This window comes from Larimichthys crocea, chromosome VI (genome assembly GCF_000972845.2).
Source record: "Larimichthys crocea isolate SSNF chromosome VI, L_crocea_2.0, whole genome shotgun sequence".
Taxonomy (NCBI): Eukaryota; Metazoa; Chordata; class Actinopteri; family Sciaenidae; genus Larimichthys; species Larimichthys crocea.
The window spans coordinates 23,440,398-23,455,307 of record NC_040016.1 but is presented as its reverse complement, the minus strand read 5'-3'; the positions used below and the strand labels follow the sequence as shown (position 1 = coordinate 23,455,307).

General features: G+C 48.5%; 3 protein-coding genes across 9 annotated transcripts in view; 1 reads left to right on the top strand and 2 right to left on the bottom strand.

The window, feature by feature from the left end:
• Nucleotides 1-269: 269 nt before the first annotated feature.
• Nucleotides 270-2,730, top strand: LOC104933192 (kelch repeat and BTB domain-containing protein 11). Its single transcript, XM_019266683.2, has one exon. The coding sequence runs from the start codon at nt 931-933 to the stop codon at nt 2,116-2,118; it is 1,188 nt and encodes a 395-aa protein (XP_019122228.1). The 5' UTR covers nt 270-930; the 3' UTR covers nt 2,119-2,730.
• A 1,602-nt stretch (nt 2,731-4,332) lies between these two features.
• ccr6a (chemokine (C-C motif) receptor 6a) lies at nt 4,333-9,373 on the bottom strand. 3 transcript variants are annotated; one of them, XM_027279304.1, is made up of 2 exons: nt 9,028-9,373; nt 4,333-6,054 (listed from the first exon to the last, which is right to left on the bottom strand). In XM_027279304.1, the coding sequence occupies exon 2, from the start codon at nt 6,040-6,042 to the stop codon at nt 4,903-4,905; it is 1,140 nt and encodes a 379-aa protein (XP_027135105.1). In that variant the 5' UTR covers nt 6,043-6,054; nt 9,028-9,373; the 3' UTR covers nt 4,333-4,902. The 3 variants fall into 3 exon arrangements, with proteins under 3 accessions (XP_027135105.1, XP_027135106.1, XP_027135104.1); XM_027279305.1 differs by having other exon boundaries at nt 4,333-6,051; XM_027279303.1 differs by lacking the exon at nt 9,028-9,373 and adding an exon at nt 6,153-6,542.
• A 140-nt stretch (nt 9,374-9,513) lies between these two features.
• Nucleotides 9,514-14,910, bottom strand: part of cep43 (centrosomal protein 43) — a 19,053-nt gene continuing 13,656 nt past the window's right edge. For 3 of the 5 annotated variants that reach the window (XM_027279298.1, XM_027279300.1, XM_027279299.1), the window contains 8 exons: nt 13,613-13,779; nt 13,123-13,197; nt 12,196-12,243; nt 11,805-11,929; nt 11,570-11,647; nt 9,991-10,024; nt 9,782-9,869; nt 9,514-9,684 (listed from right to left, as the gene is read on the bottom strand). In XM_027279298.1, the coding sequence (XP_027135099.1) occupies nt 9,604-9,684; nt 9,782-9,869; nt 9,991-10,024; nt 11,570-11,647; nt 11,805-11,929; nt 12,196-12,243; nt 13,123-13,197; nt 13,613-13,779 (696 nt within the window). In that variant the 3' untranslated portion in view covers nt 9,514-9,603. The remainder of the gene's footprint in view (nt 9,685-9,781; nt 9,870-9,990; nt 10,025-11,569; nt 11,648-11,804; nt 11,930-12,195; nt 12,244-13,122; nt 13,198-13,612; nt 13,780-14,910) is intronic. The other 2 variants (XM_027279301.1, XM_027279302.1) reach the window with 2 other exon arrangements.

Below are 14,910 nucleotides of genomic sequence, written 5' to 3'. Positions count from 1 at the left end.
TCTGTCTGTCTGTCTGTCTGTCTGTCTATGTGTCTTTCTGTCTGTGTGTGTCTGTCTGTGTGTCTGTCTGTCTGTGTGTGTGTCTGTGTGTGTGTCTGTGTGTGTGTGTGTCTGTCTGTCTGTGTGTGTGTCTGTGTGTGTGTCTGTCTGTGTGTCTGTCTGTGTGTCTGTCTATGTGTCTTTCTGTCTGTGTGTGTGTCTGTCTGTCTGTCTGTCTGTGTGTCTGTCTGTGTGTCTGTGTGTCTGTCTGTCTGTCTGTCTGTCTGTCTGTCTGTGTGTCTGTCTGTCTGTCAGTATCTTCCTCTTCATGTTTCAGAGTATTTGTACACAGGTTGAAGTACTTCTACTGCAGTAACTTCTGATGTTGTACTTTAATGAATGCATGAAGTTACTGAAGTGATGAGCACGTGAACGCATCATGAATCAGATGTTGGTGTGAGTACATTTGGAGTGTTACTTTCTCTGCAGTACTCTGCAGTACTCTGCAGTACTCTGCAGTACTTCAGGAACCATCATCGTGGTTCTGTTCCTGGGGGGACCGGATCTGGTTCCTCTCCGTCCTCCTGCCGAGTCAGAGGGGCGTCGACACCAGAACACAGAGCCCAGTGTGCACAGCTCTGTGCGGGGAGGAGGGGCAGTCCGCCCGGTCACTGCGCGCCTTTGTGTCCGCAGACACCTCCAAGCTCCGCAGCGGGGGGACGCGCCAACTCCCCACACAGCAGGCGGGGAATCCCGGCTTCATCAGCCGCCGCGCCCCGGTGGAGGATTCGGAAGGGACGGTGCTTAAATCAGATCTGACTTTTGTTTTTTTGTGCGTGAAGCAGCAGAGAGGAGAAAGGAGGCGTGAGAGGGGCGTCACTGTGCGGGAAAGAAAGAAGTCTGGAGCTCCAGACGCATAATTGTGTCTGACAGCACCGGGCTCTGATCCACATGGAGGCCGGAGAAGGTGAGGGGTCCACCGGGGAGCTGTGTCCCCACCTCGGCCCTGCAGCTGCAGAGACGTCGCCTCAGATCAGCGCGGAGAACTGCCTGGAGCTGCTGACAAAGGCGAAGAGCGGCGGCGCGGAGGGCGCGAAGGAGCGGATCTACCGGTACATGAGCGACCACTACCTGCAGGTGCTGCGGAGCCCCGCCGTGTACGGCCGCCTCACCGCGGGGGAGAGGGAGCACATCCTGGCCCGGAGGATGGAGGGGGACAAGGTGCTGGTGGTGGCCGAGACCAGCGAGGTGTGCGACCGCGGTGGGAGCCGGGAGAACAGCCGGCCGCAGAGCCCGCAGCTGCCCGCCCCGGAGGACTCGAGCCACCGGCGGGTGTTCTGCCTCCACCCGGAGCGCCGGCAGTGGGAGGTGCTGACCAGCCTGCCGGAGGAGATCCCGGCTAAAGGCTCCGGGATGTGCACCATGTACAACTACCTGTTCGTGGCGGGGGGGATGAGGACGCACGGGGACGGCCGCTCCAAAGCGTCGGACCGGGTGTTCTGCTTCAACCCGCTGACCGACACCTGGAGCCCGGTCCGCCCGCTGAGCCAGCCCCGCTGCCAGCTGCGCCTGGTCTCCATGGACGGGTACCTGTACGCCATCGGGGGGGAGTGTCTGTTCACGGTGGAGCGCTACGACCCGCGCGCGGACAGGTGGACTCCGGTGGCTCCGCTCCCCAAAGGCTCGTTCGCCGTGGCGCACGAGGCGACGTCCTGCGGCGGGGAGCTGTTCGTGTCCGGCGGCTCGCTCTTCTACCGCCTGCTGCGGTACGACTCCCGCCGGGACGAGTGGGAGGAGTGTCCGTTCAACGAGAGCCGGCGCCGGTCCACGGACATGGTGGCGCACCGGAGCCTCGTGTACCGCTTCGACGTGGACCGGGAGCGCGCGGCGGTGAGCGTGTACAGGTACAACACGGTGGTGAAGGCGTGGCACGGCGGCGCGTGCTTCCCGCTCCACAACCCGCTGCCGTTCCGCTGCGCGGTGCTCGGTGACCGGATCTACTGCGTGAACCGGAGCCACGCGCTGCAGTTCGAGGTGCGGGAGGAGCGCGAGGGCTTCCTGCCGGAGGTGCTGTCCGCGCCCGCGGAGGCCAGAGGAGCCCTGGTGCCTTTTGTCCTGTCTCTGAACCGGGACAAGTGAGCCCGGGACGAACCGGGCCAGGCCCGGGACTGAGAGCCAGGTGCCTTTTCATCAGGACGTGTTACGTCATTGGTCCTGTCAGCCAATAGGAGAAGCAGAACGACTTCATGATGACGCGTGAAAGACGTCAGGTGGGCGTGGCTTCGCTAAAAGTTGTAAAACCCCGCCCACCCGACCTGTCACCGAACAGGTGAAACAAACACACCTGCTCACAGAGGCTCAGGTGGGGTTGGCCCCGCCCCCTGTCACACGTCATCATCAGTCATTAAACATTTGAACTGATAATTAAGACCTTCCTTTTTCGACTCTTCAAAATAAAAGTCTGTACAAAAAAGACCTTTATTTTGACAGGGCAGAGCGGTGAGTGTTTCCTCTTCCTGTGGACAGAAGTAAATTTACACATGTTGGGCCATCTCCAAATATGGTCTCACTTCCTGTTTGTGGCTCTCAGCTCTCATTGGTTCTCACTGATGACGCGTCACAAATAAACTTTTATTTTATAAACCAGCATCCTCCGTCAGTGACGTGAAACACAAACTGCAGTTCCTCTAACGTCCACCTGAGGCTGGCTCCAGAAGTGAGTCAGTCTCCATAAGTCCCCATGTCCAAATGTCCAACTTCACAGCAGAAATAAACATGTTTACAGCCTGGTACAAAAAACAGTTTTGGTCTCTGTAGCTAATTTCCCCGTTCATGACAACTGTACTGAGGGTGAATTTATATACAACTCACCTGTTCACATTATATTAAGGCTTAAAGTTATGCAGGATTAAGAGCGGGGACGCTTTGACTGACAGGTGGGTGTGGTCATTCAGCCGCCTCAGGTCAGCTGATGATCATGTCTCTGAGTCCCTGAACGCACCACGAGCACACACAGAGAATTACAGTTGACAGGTTAACGAGTTTAGATGTGTCATCACAGATCACATGATGAGGTCACAGCCTGCAGAGCTGCATGTTTTTTACAGTGTTAATAAAGTTAGAATCATCACGTTAGTCTGTTTTTTACAGTGTGCTGTGTCTCCTTCCTCTCTGGACGTTGTTGCCAAACTTCCTGTCTGCTGAAAAATATTAGAATCCATTTAACGTCACATGAAACAAATTTCGAGGACTGCATTCTTCCACTTACGTAACATCGCTAAAATCAGACGCATCGTGTCTCAGGCGGATGCAGAAAAACTAGTCCACGCATTTGTTACTTCAAGGCTGGACTATTGTAACTCTTTGTTATCAGGCTGCTCCAATAAGTCTCTGAGGACTTTGCAGTTAATTCAGAATGCTGCTGCACGTGTTCTGACAGGAACCAAGATCAGAGATCACATCTCTCCCATTCTGGCTTCCTTGCATTGGCTCCCTGTTAAATCTAGAATAGAATTTAAATTCTTCTCCTTACTTACAAAGCTCTTCATGGTCAGACACCATCATATCTAAAAGAGCTCATAGTACCTTACTACCCCTCTAGAACACTGCGCTCTCAGGACGCTGGGTTCCTTGTGGTTCCTTGTGGTTCCTTGTGGTTCCTATAGTTTCCAAAAGTAGATTGGGAGCCAGAGCTTTCAGCTATCAGGCTCCTCTTCTGTGGAACAAACTACCTTTCTGGGTTCAGGAGGCAGACACGGTCAACACCTTTAAGAGTAGACTGAAGACTTTCCTCTTTGATAGAGCTTATAGTTAGTGCTGGCTCAGGTCATCCCTTAGTTATGGACTACACTTCCCATGATGCACTCCTCATGTGTACTAACTCGTCAGGTTCTCGTGGATCATGGCTGCTCCTGATGACGTCACCACATTGTTGCTCATCACAGTTTGTAGTTCTCGGCTTCTCGCTCGGTCTCTGGGCTGAACTGAAGTTTAGAAATAAAAGTTCATTGAAAAGCTGCATTCTTCGTTTTGGCCACTGGGAGGCAGCAAACAGGAAACTACAGGACCTGTCAAAATAAGACAAACTACCAAAATAAAAGCTTTGACAATGACAGTCACGGAGCGTTCAGGAACCAAAATAAGTGTGGGGCGACACAGAATTCTGAAGCGTTAAAACATTTATTCTGTGATTTATGAAGCCGTTACATTGATCAGGTTAAACATTATGATAGGAACAGGAAGTTAGAAAAGTCTTAAAAAATTAAAATAAAATCATGTGATCAAATCAAAAACATTTAAAAAACCAAAAAGAAACATAAATTCATTTTACTTTGAAAACAGTCAGTCCTGTGAAATTACATTTTACAGTAAAACTTCATTTTTGTTTATTTAAAAATGTAACATCAAAACAAAAACTCGTAATTATACGATAAAACATGAAATAAAATCTGAAATCAACATTATTTAACGTAAAAAATGTTACAGTGTAAAAGTCGTCTCTGACACTACAACCAGGGTCTAATGGTCACATGACTGATGAAGGAAAGATGGAGGTCCTGAACCTGAAGTATCTAAAGCTGACACCAGGATGGACTCTGGACCTCCACCTGTCAGTTACACTCAGATCACCTGAGACAGACTGTAGGAGCCAGCAGGTGTAACCTGTGCAGGTGTGTCAGGTGCACAGGTGTCGTCACTCCTCACCCCTCAGCTGCTTTTTTTCGTTTTCTTCTCAGGTTGTTTCGTTTAATCAGTTTTTTAAGTCTGAAGATAAAAATTATAAAAAAAGAAAAGACAAACTGACACAGCAGATTTTTTCCTCTCGGACTCGTCTTGTGACCGCCGGCAGGCCTCAAGTCCGGGACCAGAAGGAAGTTCGTGGTCCACGGCAGATGGATCCACGGATGAACCCGCCGGGCGCCCTCACATGGTGAAAGAGGAGCCGTTTTCACTGGACCCGTCCACCGAGCGGCGAGTAGACGCGTAGCTCTCGACGGTCCTTGATAAGCGCTGTGGGGCGATGTACTTCTTCCCCAGACACCACAGATCCTGGAAGATCCTCCTGAAGTGGTTCCTGAACTTCACCCCGACGAAGGCGTACAGGACGGGGTTCAGGCAGCAGTGCAGGTAGGCGATGGTCTGCGTCACCGTTTTGGCTACTTGCAGGGTGTCGACCTGTTGGCACTTCTGCTCCCGGAACATGGTGGCGGTGTCGTAGAGTAGTGCCATGTTGTAGGGCATGTGGCAGGCGATGAACACCGCCACCACAGCCAGCACCACCCGCACCGCCTTGTGCCGCTGGAAGTTCTTGGCTCTCAGCAGAGTGACAATGATGGAGGTGTAACAGCAGACCATGACGACCAGCGGCAGGAAGAAGCCCAACGCCAGCTGGACGCTGGGGATCGCTACCTTGGTATTCAAGGCCATGTTGCTGTCTGTGAACTTCAACTCGCAGACATCCTGAGAAGGACTTGATGACTGAGCCATCTTCTTCTCATCCTCATCAATGTAGACAACGTCGCTGTGGGCCGGCTTGTACAAGGTGTAGAAGCAGAAGGTGGGGACGGACAGCAGTATGGCGGAGACCCAGACGATGAAGCAGATGAGGCGGCTGTATGTCAGCGAGCGCAGTCTGAAGCTGCGGCGGGCCTGGACGATGGCGATGTAGCGGTCGGTGCTGATGCAGGCGAGCAGCAGCATGCCGCTGTACAGGTTCACGCTGTAGGAGCCTCGCAGCAACTTGCAGGCCACCAGGCCCATCGACCATGATGACAACTCGTTGTAGACGATGAGGGGCAGCGACACCACGAACAGCAGGTCGGCGATGGCGACGTTGAGCAGGTAGACATCAGTCATGGACTTGGTCCTCTTGTAGAAGGCGTAGGTGACGATTACTAGGCTGTTTCCCACGAAGCCCAGGATGCAGATGATGGAGTGGACGTATGGGCCCACCACCAGCTCAACGCTCTGGTTGTTCTGGAGAGGACAAGGTTCTGGAGGACAATCGTCACCAGTGCAGTTCATGTCGAAATATGTCTCGTTTCCATCATAGAACTCCTCCATCTTCTTCTGCTGCTGTAAACACAGAGACATGAGGTTGAAGTTAATCACTCAATATGTTCAGAGGTCAGCAGACAGCGTCCAACATGAAGTGTTCAGACTGTGTGAATCACCTTCATGGTCTGAATGACTGGAAACCAACAAACACTTGGATGGACAACAGACCAGAGAACATCTGGACTTTGGTCTGAGAGTTCTGGTTCAGACTTCAGAAGAAGTCCTGACTGTTGAGAAACCATCCAGGTGACGACCTCGCTGAGGTTTTTTACACCAGATTTAGAGAAACTCAGTGAAGTTAGTTTGTGTCACTGATGATGTTTGAGTCTTTAAAATAAAGAAACTGTTTCCTGTTTTTGTTTTCGTTTGGACTTCAACACGACCTGATGAGATCCAGCGACGGCTCACTGATCTGAATTCATTTGAATTCTTACAATGAAACATTTCATCCACCATCAGTCGGCAGCTTCACTTCTATAAATGTAAATATATATACACAGTTTCATGTGAAGACACCACCGACTTCTTCTCTGAGTCTGATGTAAAAAAGCTTCACGATATTTAAATGATATGAAACTGGCACAAATAAATGTCAGCGTGTTCGATGATTGGCTGGAAGCTTCTCATGGTAAAAACGAGGTGAAAATGTTCCAGTTGTGGTCGTGGTGTTTGTTCTCAGGTGTCTGAATGTTGGCAGGAAGTTTGCAGAAAAAGAGGTCAGTGGAGAGCGAGTAACCCAGTTCATCATGTAACGTGGTTTCTTCTCCCCCCAAAGTGCTTCAACTTATGTCAGCAGGCGACGAGTTTACATCAGATAAAAAACAGGAATGATTTGAACTTCAATGATTTCATGGTGAACAGAAGATCTGCGCTTCATCAGGCCAATCGTTCAATTTACATTAACGAGCAAACGATCAGGTGACCTGCAGGACTACAGTCATGGCTGATTAGCTAATGTTACATGAACATATTTTGTCTGTGTTCTTGCAGACAGTTCCTCAAACGCCTCATGTTCCTGCTCTGTACTTCTGCTCTCTGGACACGACCACATGAACTGGACGACAGCCGCTCAGTTTGTCCTCTCTGACTTCCCGTATTTCAAATGTCACCTGAAGTCAAACAAACAAACTCCGACAGGTTCGAAGCAGCTGACTCAAACTTAGACCAGGAACGTGCTGAGCTCATGTTTGTGTGCTGATCCTGCTCACCTGTCACACCTGTTATGTCATCTGTGCAGGTGTTTGTGACTTCCTCTAAAGGACAGCACTTCCTCAAACCATCAGCTAGGGAACATTATTAACAATCACTTCATAATTTTCATTGTTATGCTGACGACACCCAATTATATTTATCGATCAAGCCTGATGCAACCAATCAGTTAACTAAACTCCAAGCATGCCTTAAGGATATAAAAAGTTGGATGACCTACAATTTTCTGATGTTAAATTCAGACAAACTGAAGTTCTTGTAATTGGACCCAAACACCTCAGAAACTCTTTCTAGAGACTTAGTTACTTTAGATGGGATCACCCTGGCCTCCAGCTCCACTGTAAAGAATCTTGGAGTTGTTTTTGATCAGGATTTGTCAGGATAACGTCACATAAAACAAATTTCGAGGACTGCATTCTTCCACTTACGTAACATCGCTAAACTCAGACGCATCGTGTCTCAGGCGGATGCAGAAAAACTAGTCCACGCATTTGTTACTTCAAGGCTGGACTATTGTAACTCTTTGTTATCAGGCTGCTCCAATAAGTCTCTGAGGACTTTGCAGTTAATTCAGAATGCTGCTGCACGTGTTCTGACAGGAACCAAGATCAGAGATCACATCTCTCCCATTCTGGCTTCCTTGCATTGGCTACCTATTAAATCTAGAATAGAATTTAAAATTCTTCTCCTTACTTACAAAGCTCTTCATGGTCAGGCACCATCATATCTAAAAGAGCTCATAGTACCTTACTACCCCTCTAGAACACTGCGCTCTCAGGACGCTGGGTTCCTTGTGGTTCCTATAGTGTCCAAAAGTAGATTGGGAGCCAGAGCTTTCAGCTATCAGGCTCCTCTTCTGTGGAACAAACTACCTTTCTGGGTTCAGGAGGCAGACACGGTCAACACCTTTAAGAGTAGACTGAAGACTTTCCTCTTTGATAGAGCTTATAGTTAGTGCTGGCTCAGGTCATCCCTTAGTTATGCTGCCATAGGATTAGACTGCAGGGGGACTGTGTCCGTCCTGGGAGAGGGATCCCTCCTCTGTGGCTCTTCCTGAGGTTTCTTCCACCTTTTTTCCCTGTTAAAGGTTTTTGTGGGCAAGTTTTTCCTCACTGGAACCGAGGGTCTAAGGACAGAGGGTGTCACTCCCTGTACAGATTGTAAAGCCTCAGAGGAAAATGGACTTTGTGACTTTGGGCTATACAAATAAAATTGATTTGATTTTAAAACTACACTCTGATTTTATATGAAGAAACAAATTAAAGAGAGCTGTCGTAATCTTAAATGCTCTTCGTTACTTTCTGTCTGTCTCGCAGGTTAATGATGATTCACGTTTTCAGACTGTGCTCAGTGTGACAATTCAATAGTTTTAAATTCAAAACTGGATTTTATCGTTCTAAACAACAGCAGCAGAAACTTTCTGAAGAGGAGACACTTTAAAAAAAAATGTCTTTATGTTTTTAACCGACGTGTGACAGCTGACATGAAGTGAATACATCATCCTTTCAAACTTCACATCCTGTTGATTTTCAAGATAAAATGATGTTATCTCATAAATGACATCATCTGTTCGGTACGTTTCTCTGAGCAGATACAAAGCAAAGCTTTCTGTGTCTGCTCCAAACATAAAAACATCAACACATTATTTACATTCATCTGAACTCAAACGAATGAAAAAGAAGAAGAAGTGGGTTAAAGAGAAGTCTTTTTTCTGCAACAGTGAAACTTAAAAAATAAAAATAAAAACTGGTAAAAAGTCAAAGAAATATAAAAAGAACTCACAGGTCTGCGGCTGTGACGGTGCTGCTGGCTGCCCTCGGCGCTCACACAGGTGGAGGTGAGGTGGCTGCTCGACGTCGATGAAATGCTGATAACAGGGAAACGTGTACGCCTGTGAAACCTGACTCAAACCTTCCTCTTTCAGGTCTGAGAGCAGCGACTCACTTCTGTGGTTTGAAATGTCTCAGACTTCAACTCATCGTCAGAAGAAGAGCCGTGACATTAAAGATGAAATATGAACCCTCAGTGCGCCTCCATCCTGAACTATGACCCCGTCTGATCTGACTGTTAATGAAGTATAAAATATGAATTATGATCCAGTGTTTCACCTTTTAGTCGACTCGTAACACGTTTCATCCTTCAACAAACCTTCAGGTAGGAATGTCAAATATTATCCAAAACACACTGATTATTTATTAACTTTACTTTAACGTTTCAGGATGAATGTGTGTGTGTGTGATATTTAAATGAGCACGCAGCGCTGCTGAATACTGGATTCTGATTGGTCACTTTATTTCAAACTGTACAGACTTAAATATTGACGATACGAAGAGGTGCATGATGGGAGGAACAGGCGGGTCACGCCACTTCCTCCATGTAGTCGGCTCCGTGACTCTGACTGAGCTGAGAGACGCTCAGGTCCTGAGTGGATCCATCAAACTGTGGAGAGAACACACAACAGAGTCAGACCAGAGCCGGGTCAGACCAGAGCCGGGTCAGACCAGAGCCGGGTCAGACCTGGGGTAGGGGTGGTCACCTTGTCGCTGTGGTCCGGTCCCTCGATGGAAACCTCCTCGATCTCCTCGCCGATGCTGAGCTCGCTCTTGGAGAGGTCGGAGCGGTGGCTGAAACAGAGATGAGACCTTCAGGGTCACTCGAGTCTTTTCGTTTTGAAAAGGTCTGACTCAGCCGGCTGCTCTCAGATTCATCTCAGACCAGACCAACACACCTGTCGTCAAGTCTTACCTGTTAAAGTCATCGTCATATTCAACGTCATCATCTGTGAAACAAAGAAAAAGAAACATGCAGATGTTTGCAGACGATGTGTTTAATGACCTGACAGTTTAAATCCTGTTGATGCTGCGTTCACCTGTCACCAGGTGAACGCAGTCTGTCTGCTCACCTGTCACCAGGTGAACGCAGTCTGTCTGCTCACCTGTCACCAGGTGAACGCAGTCTGTCTACTCTCACTCTGTGAGCTCAGTTTGTTAATGTTAGCACAGATAAGACCACTGTAAGTACACGTTGTACTTCAAATCTAAGTCTAAGTCTAAGTGTCAGTCTAAGTCTAAATGTCAGTCTAAGTGTCAGTGTCAGTCTAAGTGTCAGTCTAAGTCTAAGTGTAAGTCTAAGTGTCAGTCTAAGTGTCAGTCTAAGTCTGTGTCAGTCTAAGTCTGTGTCAGTCTAAGTGTCAGTCTAAGTGTCAGTCTAAGTGTCAGTCTAAGTCTGTGTCAGTCTAAGTCTGTGTCAGTCTAAGTGTCAGTCTAAGTCTAAGTGTCAGTCTAAGTCTAAGTGTCAGTCTAAGTCTAAGTCTAAATGTAAGTGTCAGTCTAAGTTTCAGTCTAAGTCTAAGTGTCAGTCTAAGTTTCAGTCTAAGTGTAAGTCTAAGTGTCAGTCTAAGTGTAAGTCTAAGTCCAAGTGTCAGTCTAAGTGTCAGTCTAAGTCTAAGTGTCAGTCTAAGTCTAAGTCCAAGTGTCAGTCTAAGTCTAAGTGTCAGTCTAAGTGTAAGTCTAAGTCCAAGTGTCAGTCTAAGTCTAAGTGTCAGTCTAAGTCCAAGTGTAAGTCTAAGTGTCAGTCTAAGTCTAAGTGTAAGTCTAAGTGTCAGTCTAAGTGTGAGTCTAAGTGTCAGTCTAAATGTGAGTCTAAGTGTAAGTCTAAGTCTAAGTGTCAGTCTAAGTGTCAGTCCAAGTGTCAGTCTAAGTCTAAGTGTCAGTCTAAGTGTCAATCTAAGTGTCAGTCTAAGTCTAAGTGTCAGTCTAAGTGTCAGTCTAAGTCTAGGTGTCAGTCTAAGTCTAAGTGTCAGTCTAAGTCTAAGTGTCAGTCTAAGTCTAAGTGTCAGTCTAAGTGTCAGTCTAAGTGTCAGTCTAAGTCTAAGTGTCAGTCTAAGTCTAAGTGTCAGTCTAAGTGTCAGTCTAAGTCCAAGTCTAAGTGTCAGTCTAAGTGTAAGTCTAAGTCTAAGTGTCAGTCTAAGTCTAAGTGTCAGTCTAAGTCTAAGTGTCAGTCTAAGTCCAAGTCTAAGTCCAAGTCTAAGTGTCAGTCTAAGTGTCAGTCTAAGTCTAAGTGTCAGTCTAAGTCAAAGTGTCAGTCTAAGTCAAAGTGTCAGTCAAAGTGTCAGTCTAAGTGTCAGTCTAAGTCTAAGTGTCGGTCTAAGTCTAAGTGTCAGTCTAAGTCTAAGTCTAAGTGTCAGTCTAAGTCTAAGTGTCGGCCTAAGTCAAAGTGTCAGTCTAAGTGTCAGTCTAAGTCTAAGTGTCAGTCTAAGTGAGGGACTGAAGAGGTCTTCGTGGGCCTTCAGCAGGACGGACTGTGGTCCAGGTTTGAGTCCTACCTAAGTGCAGAGATCCGGTCTTGTCGTTCGGAGTCTTTGGGTCTCTGAAGACTTTCTCTCTGTTTGAGTTTGACGCTCCTGAAGAAGAAGAAGTGAACTCATGAATCTGCATATTCCTGCTCTCCACAGGATGTTCTGCCCTGCAGCGCCCCCTCTGGACAAACTGTTAATGTCCATGTGTGGCTGTGATGAGCTCTGCAGACTTTAGGGGGCGCTGTAAACAACATGAACTGACCGCTCCTGCTGTGGCTCTGCTCCGACATGCTGCTTCCTCCTGCTGCTCCTCCTGCTCCTCCTGGCCTCTGGGTCTCGGACAGGGACCCTGCTGGACTGTCTCTGGCTCTGGACGTCTCCGCCTTCCTGGGATACAAAGAGGACTGAGTGAGCTGAGGAGACGAGGGAAGGTAACTGAGAACTACACATCCCATGATGCCTTGGGTGAAGTAACATCATATGGTCACATGTTTATGTTGCTACGCTGTTGCTAGGTGACTGCTCAGGTGTGGCGTGGTTTACAGGTACATCATTAGATAACTTAGAGCTAGCGGTGGACTTTCTCCGATCTCTGATTGGTTTAATGACGTTATGACATCACACATGATGATCAGAGATCACCTGAGGCTCACCTGAGCTCAGAGAGACGGACGTCTGAGTCAGCAGCCAGGACAGACAGACTGGGAGAGGAGGGAGGAAGACAGGTCAGAGACGAGGACCAGGACACAAAGACACAGAGACACACAGCGACTCAGAGACACAGAGACTCAGAGACACAAAGACTCAGAGACACAGAGACACAAAGACACAGAGACACAGAGACTCAGAGACACAGAGACACAGAGACTCAGAGACACAGAGACACAGAGACACAGAGACTCAGAGACACAAAGACTCAGAGACACAGAGACACAGAGACACAGAGACTCAGAGACACAGAGACACAGAGACACAGAGACTCAGAGACTCAGAGACACAAAGACTCAGAGACACAGAGACACAGAGACACAGAGACTCAGAGACACAGAGACACAGAGACACAGAGACACAGAGACACAGAGACACAGACTGAATCCAGGGGCCGTGCACACTCATGCAGAACTGGTTCAGTATGTGATCCAGTTCAGACTGGACTCTGGGTCCTGGTCTCCTGAGGATGAACCAGGAGCTGCTTCACTGACTCTGAGTCTGATCCGGTTTGATCCGGTCTGAGTCAGTCTGATCTGGTCTCCGTGACGTCATCACGTTATCTGTGGACGAGGCCACACTGATGCATGCTGGGAAATCAACAGCAACCACAACACAAACGGTCCAACATGGCGGCTCACAAGAGCACAAACAGACGACACTCTGTGAACCGGGTCCAGACCGCACCGGGTCCAGACCGCACCTGGTCCAGACCGCACCTGGTCCAGACCGCACCGGGTGCAGACCGCACCGGGTCCAGACCGCACCGGGTCCAGGCCACATCAGACCCAAAACCTGTTAACTGGTTTAATCTTAGAACGGCGGACTGATCGGAGGACGGCGAGGACGACGAGGACGCTGTGCAGACTCACTCGCTGAGGCTTTGGCCTCGTCTCATGGGGGACACGACCGGACCAGAGACACAGTCCTCCATCAGAGGGTCAACACTGCAGGTGAGGAGGGGAGGGGCGCAGGTAGAGAGGACAGGTAGAGAGGACAGGTAGGATGCAGGTAGAGAGGACAGGTAGAGAGGACAGGTAGAGAGGACAGGTAGCTGTCGTTAGGAGAGGATATAAGGAGACAGGAACAGGAAGTAGAGGGACATTCAAGTGTGGAAATGGAAACAGACATGAGGAGCCACCTGGACAGGTAAGACGAACTCAGAGGGACAAGGAGGACAAGACGTGACGAGTCCACATTCAAAGAGCTAACATCACGCGATCAATTCCTGTACGGCACTTTCACAATAAAAGCACGTGTTCACACAACAGGTCGAGTATGTTTAGATGACGAGGACTCGACAGGAAGTCAGAGACAAGAAGCCTGATCAGCTGCACAGAGGTCAGAGGTCAGTGTCCTCACCAGCCGTAGGTCTTCTGAGGTTTGGGCAGCGGGTCGTCGAAGAACGAGTCTCCGTCATCGAGGTCGTCCTGCAGGTCCAGGTCCACACGCTCGCTCTTCACAGCCGAGTCCACAAGTCGCTGCTGCTGGAAGTCTGCTTTACCTGGAGACGCCACGCCGTCCGAGTCCTGACCACACACACACACACACACACACACACACACACACACACACAGGTCAAAGACTGGATGACAGTGGTCATGTGACGAGCTTTGAGTCCAGAAGCAGGAAGCAGAACAATCATTAAAAAGTGCTGATTAAAGATGAAGTGATGCTGAGTCATGGTGTTCAGGTCGAGTCACAGGCCCAGGACCCTCACAGAACCCTCACAGGAACCATCACAGAACCCTCACAGGACCCTCACAGGACCCTCACAGATCCCTCACAGGACCCTCACAGGACCGTCCAGGAACCATCACAGAACCCTCACAGGACCCTCACAGAACCCTCACAGGAACCATCACAGAACCCTCACAGAACCCTCACAGGACCCTCACAGGACCCTCACAGGACCGTCCAGGAACCATAGCCTCATGCTAACTGGGCCTCATGCTAACTGGGCCTCCTGCAGTGAGGAGTGCAAACCACGACATCACTTCGTAAGAAATGACTTGTTAACATTAAAGAAGTGTTTATGTCACAGAAACTGTTTGTCTGATCAGAAACATCCACCCACCCCGTCTCTGTAACGTCAGACTGAACCACAGTTCACCACACAGCACGCTTCATTTAGGTCATGAGAGCAGATCAAAGTCTGAATAACTTCCTCATTAGCATGGATCATTTCACCAACACAGTTTTATTGTCTTAACCTATGAAGGCTGTACGAACAAACTTTACTGATTCATGACCTCACTACGTTAAGGCTGTGAGGCTTTTACTGACAGTGACCTCAGACTGCGATTATAACATCTGTACGACAACGCTATAATCTCTGTAGTGTCAGCCAGACATTCATAATCAGTCTTGTCAGTCTTATGACAGTCTTATGACCTTTCAAATGTGCTAGCAGGTGAATGTCGTTGTTAGTAAGTAGCTGGGCTGTTAGCATGAAGCTGATGAACCAGAGCTGTTCTTCAAGTGCCATCGTCTTGCTCTCTCTTTCTACTGACACTTCTAAATGGGCTGAAAGAAGATCTTAACCCTTACACCTCTGATGGACACTAGTTGGTGATCGATCAGTTTGATACCAACAGGACTCACACACTGCTACTAGGCCAAACAAAACTTTTTTTTTTTTTTTTTTTTTTTTTTTTTTT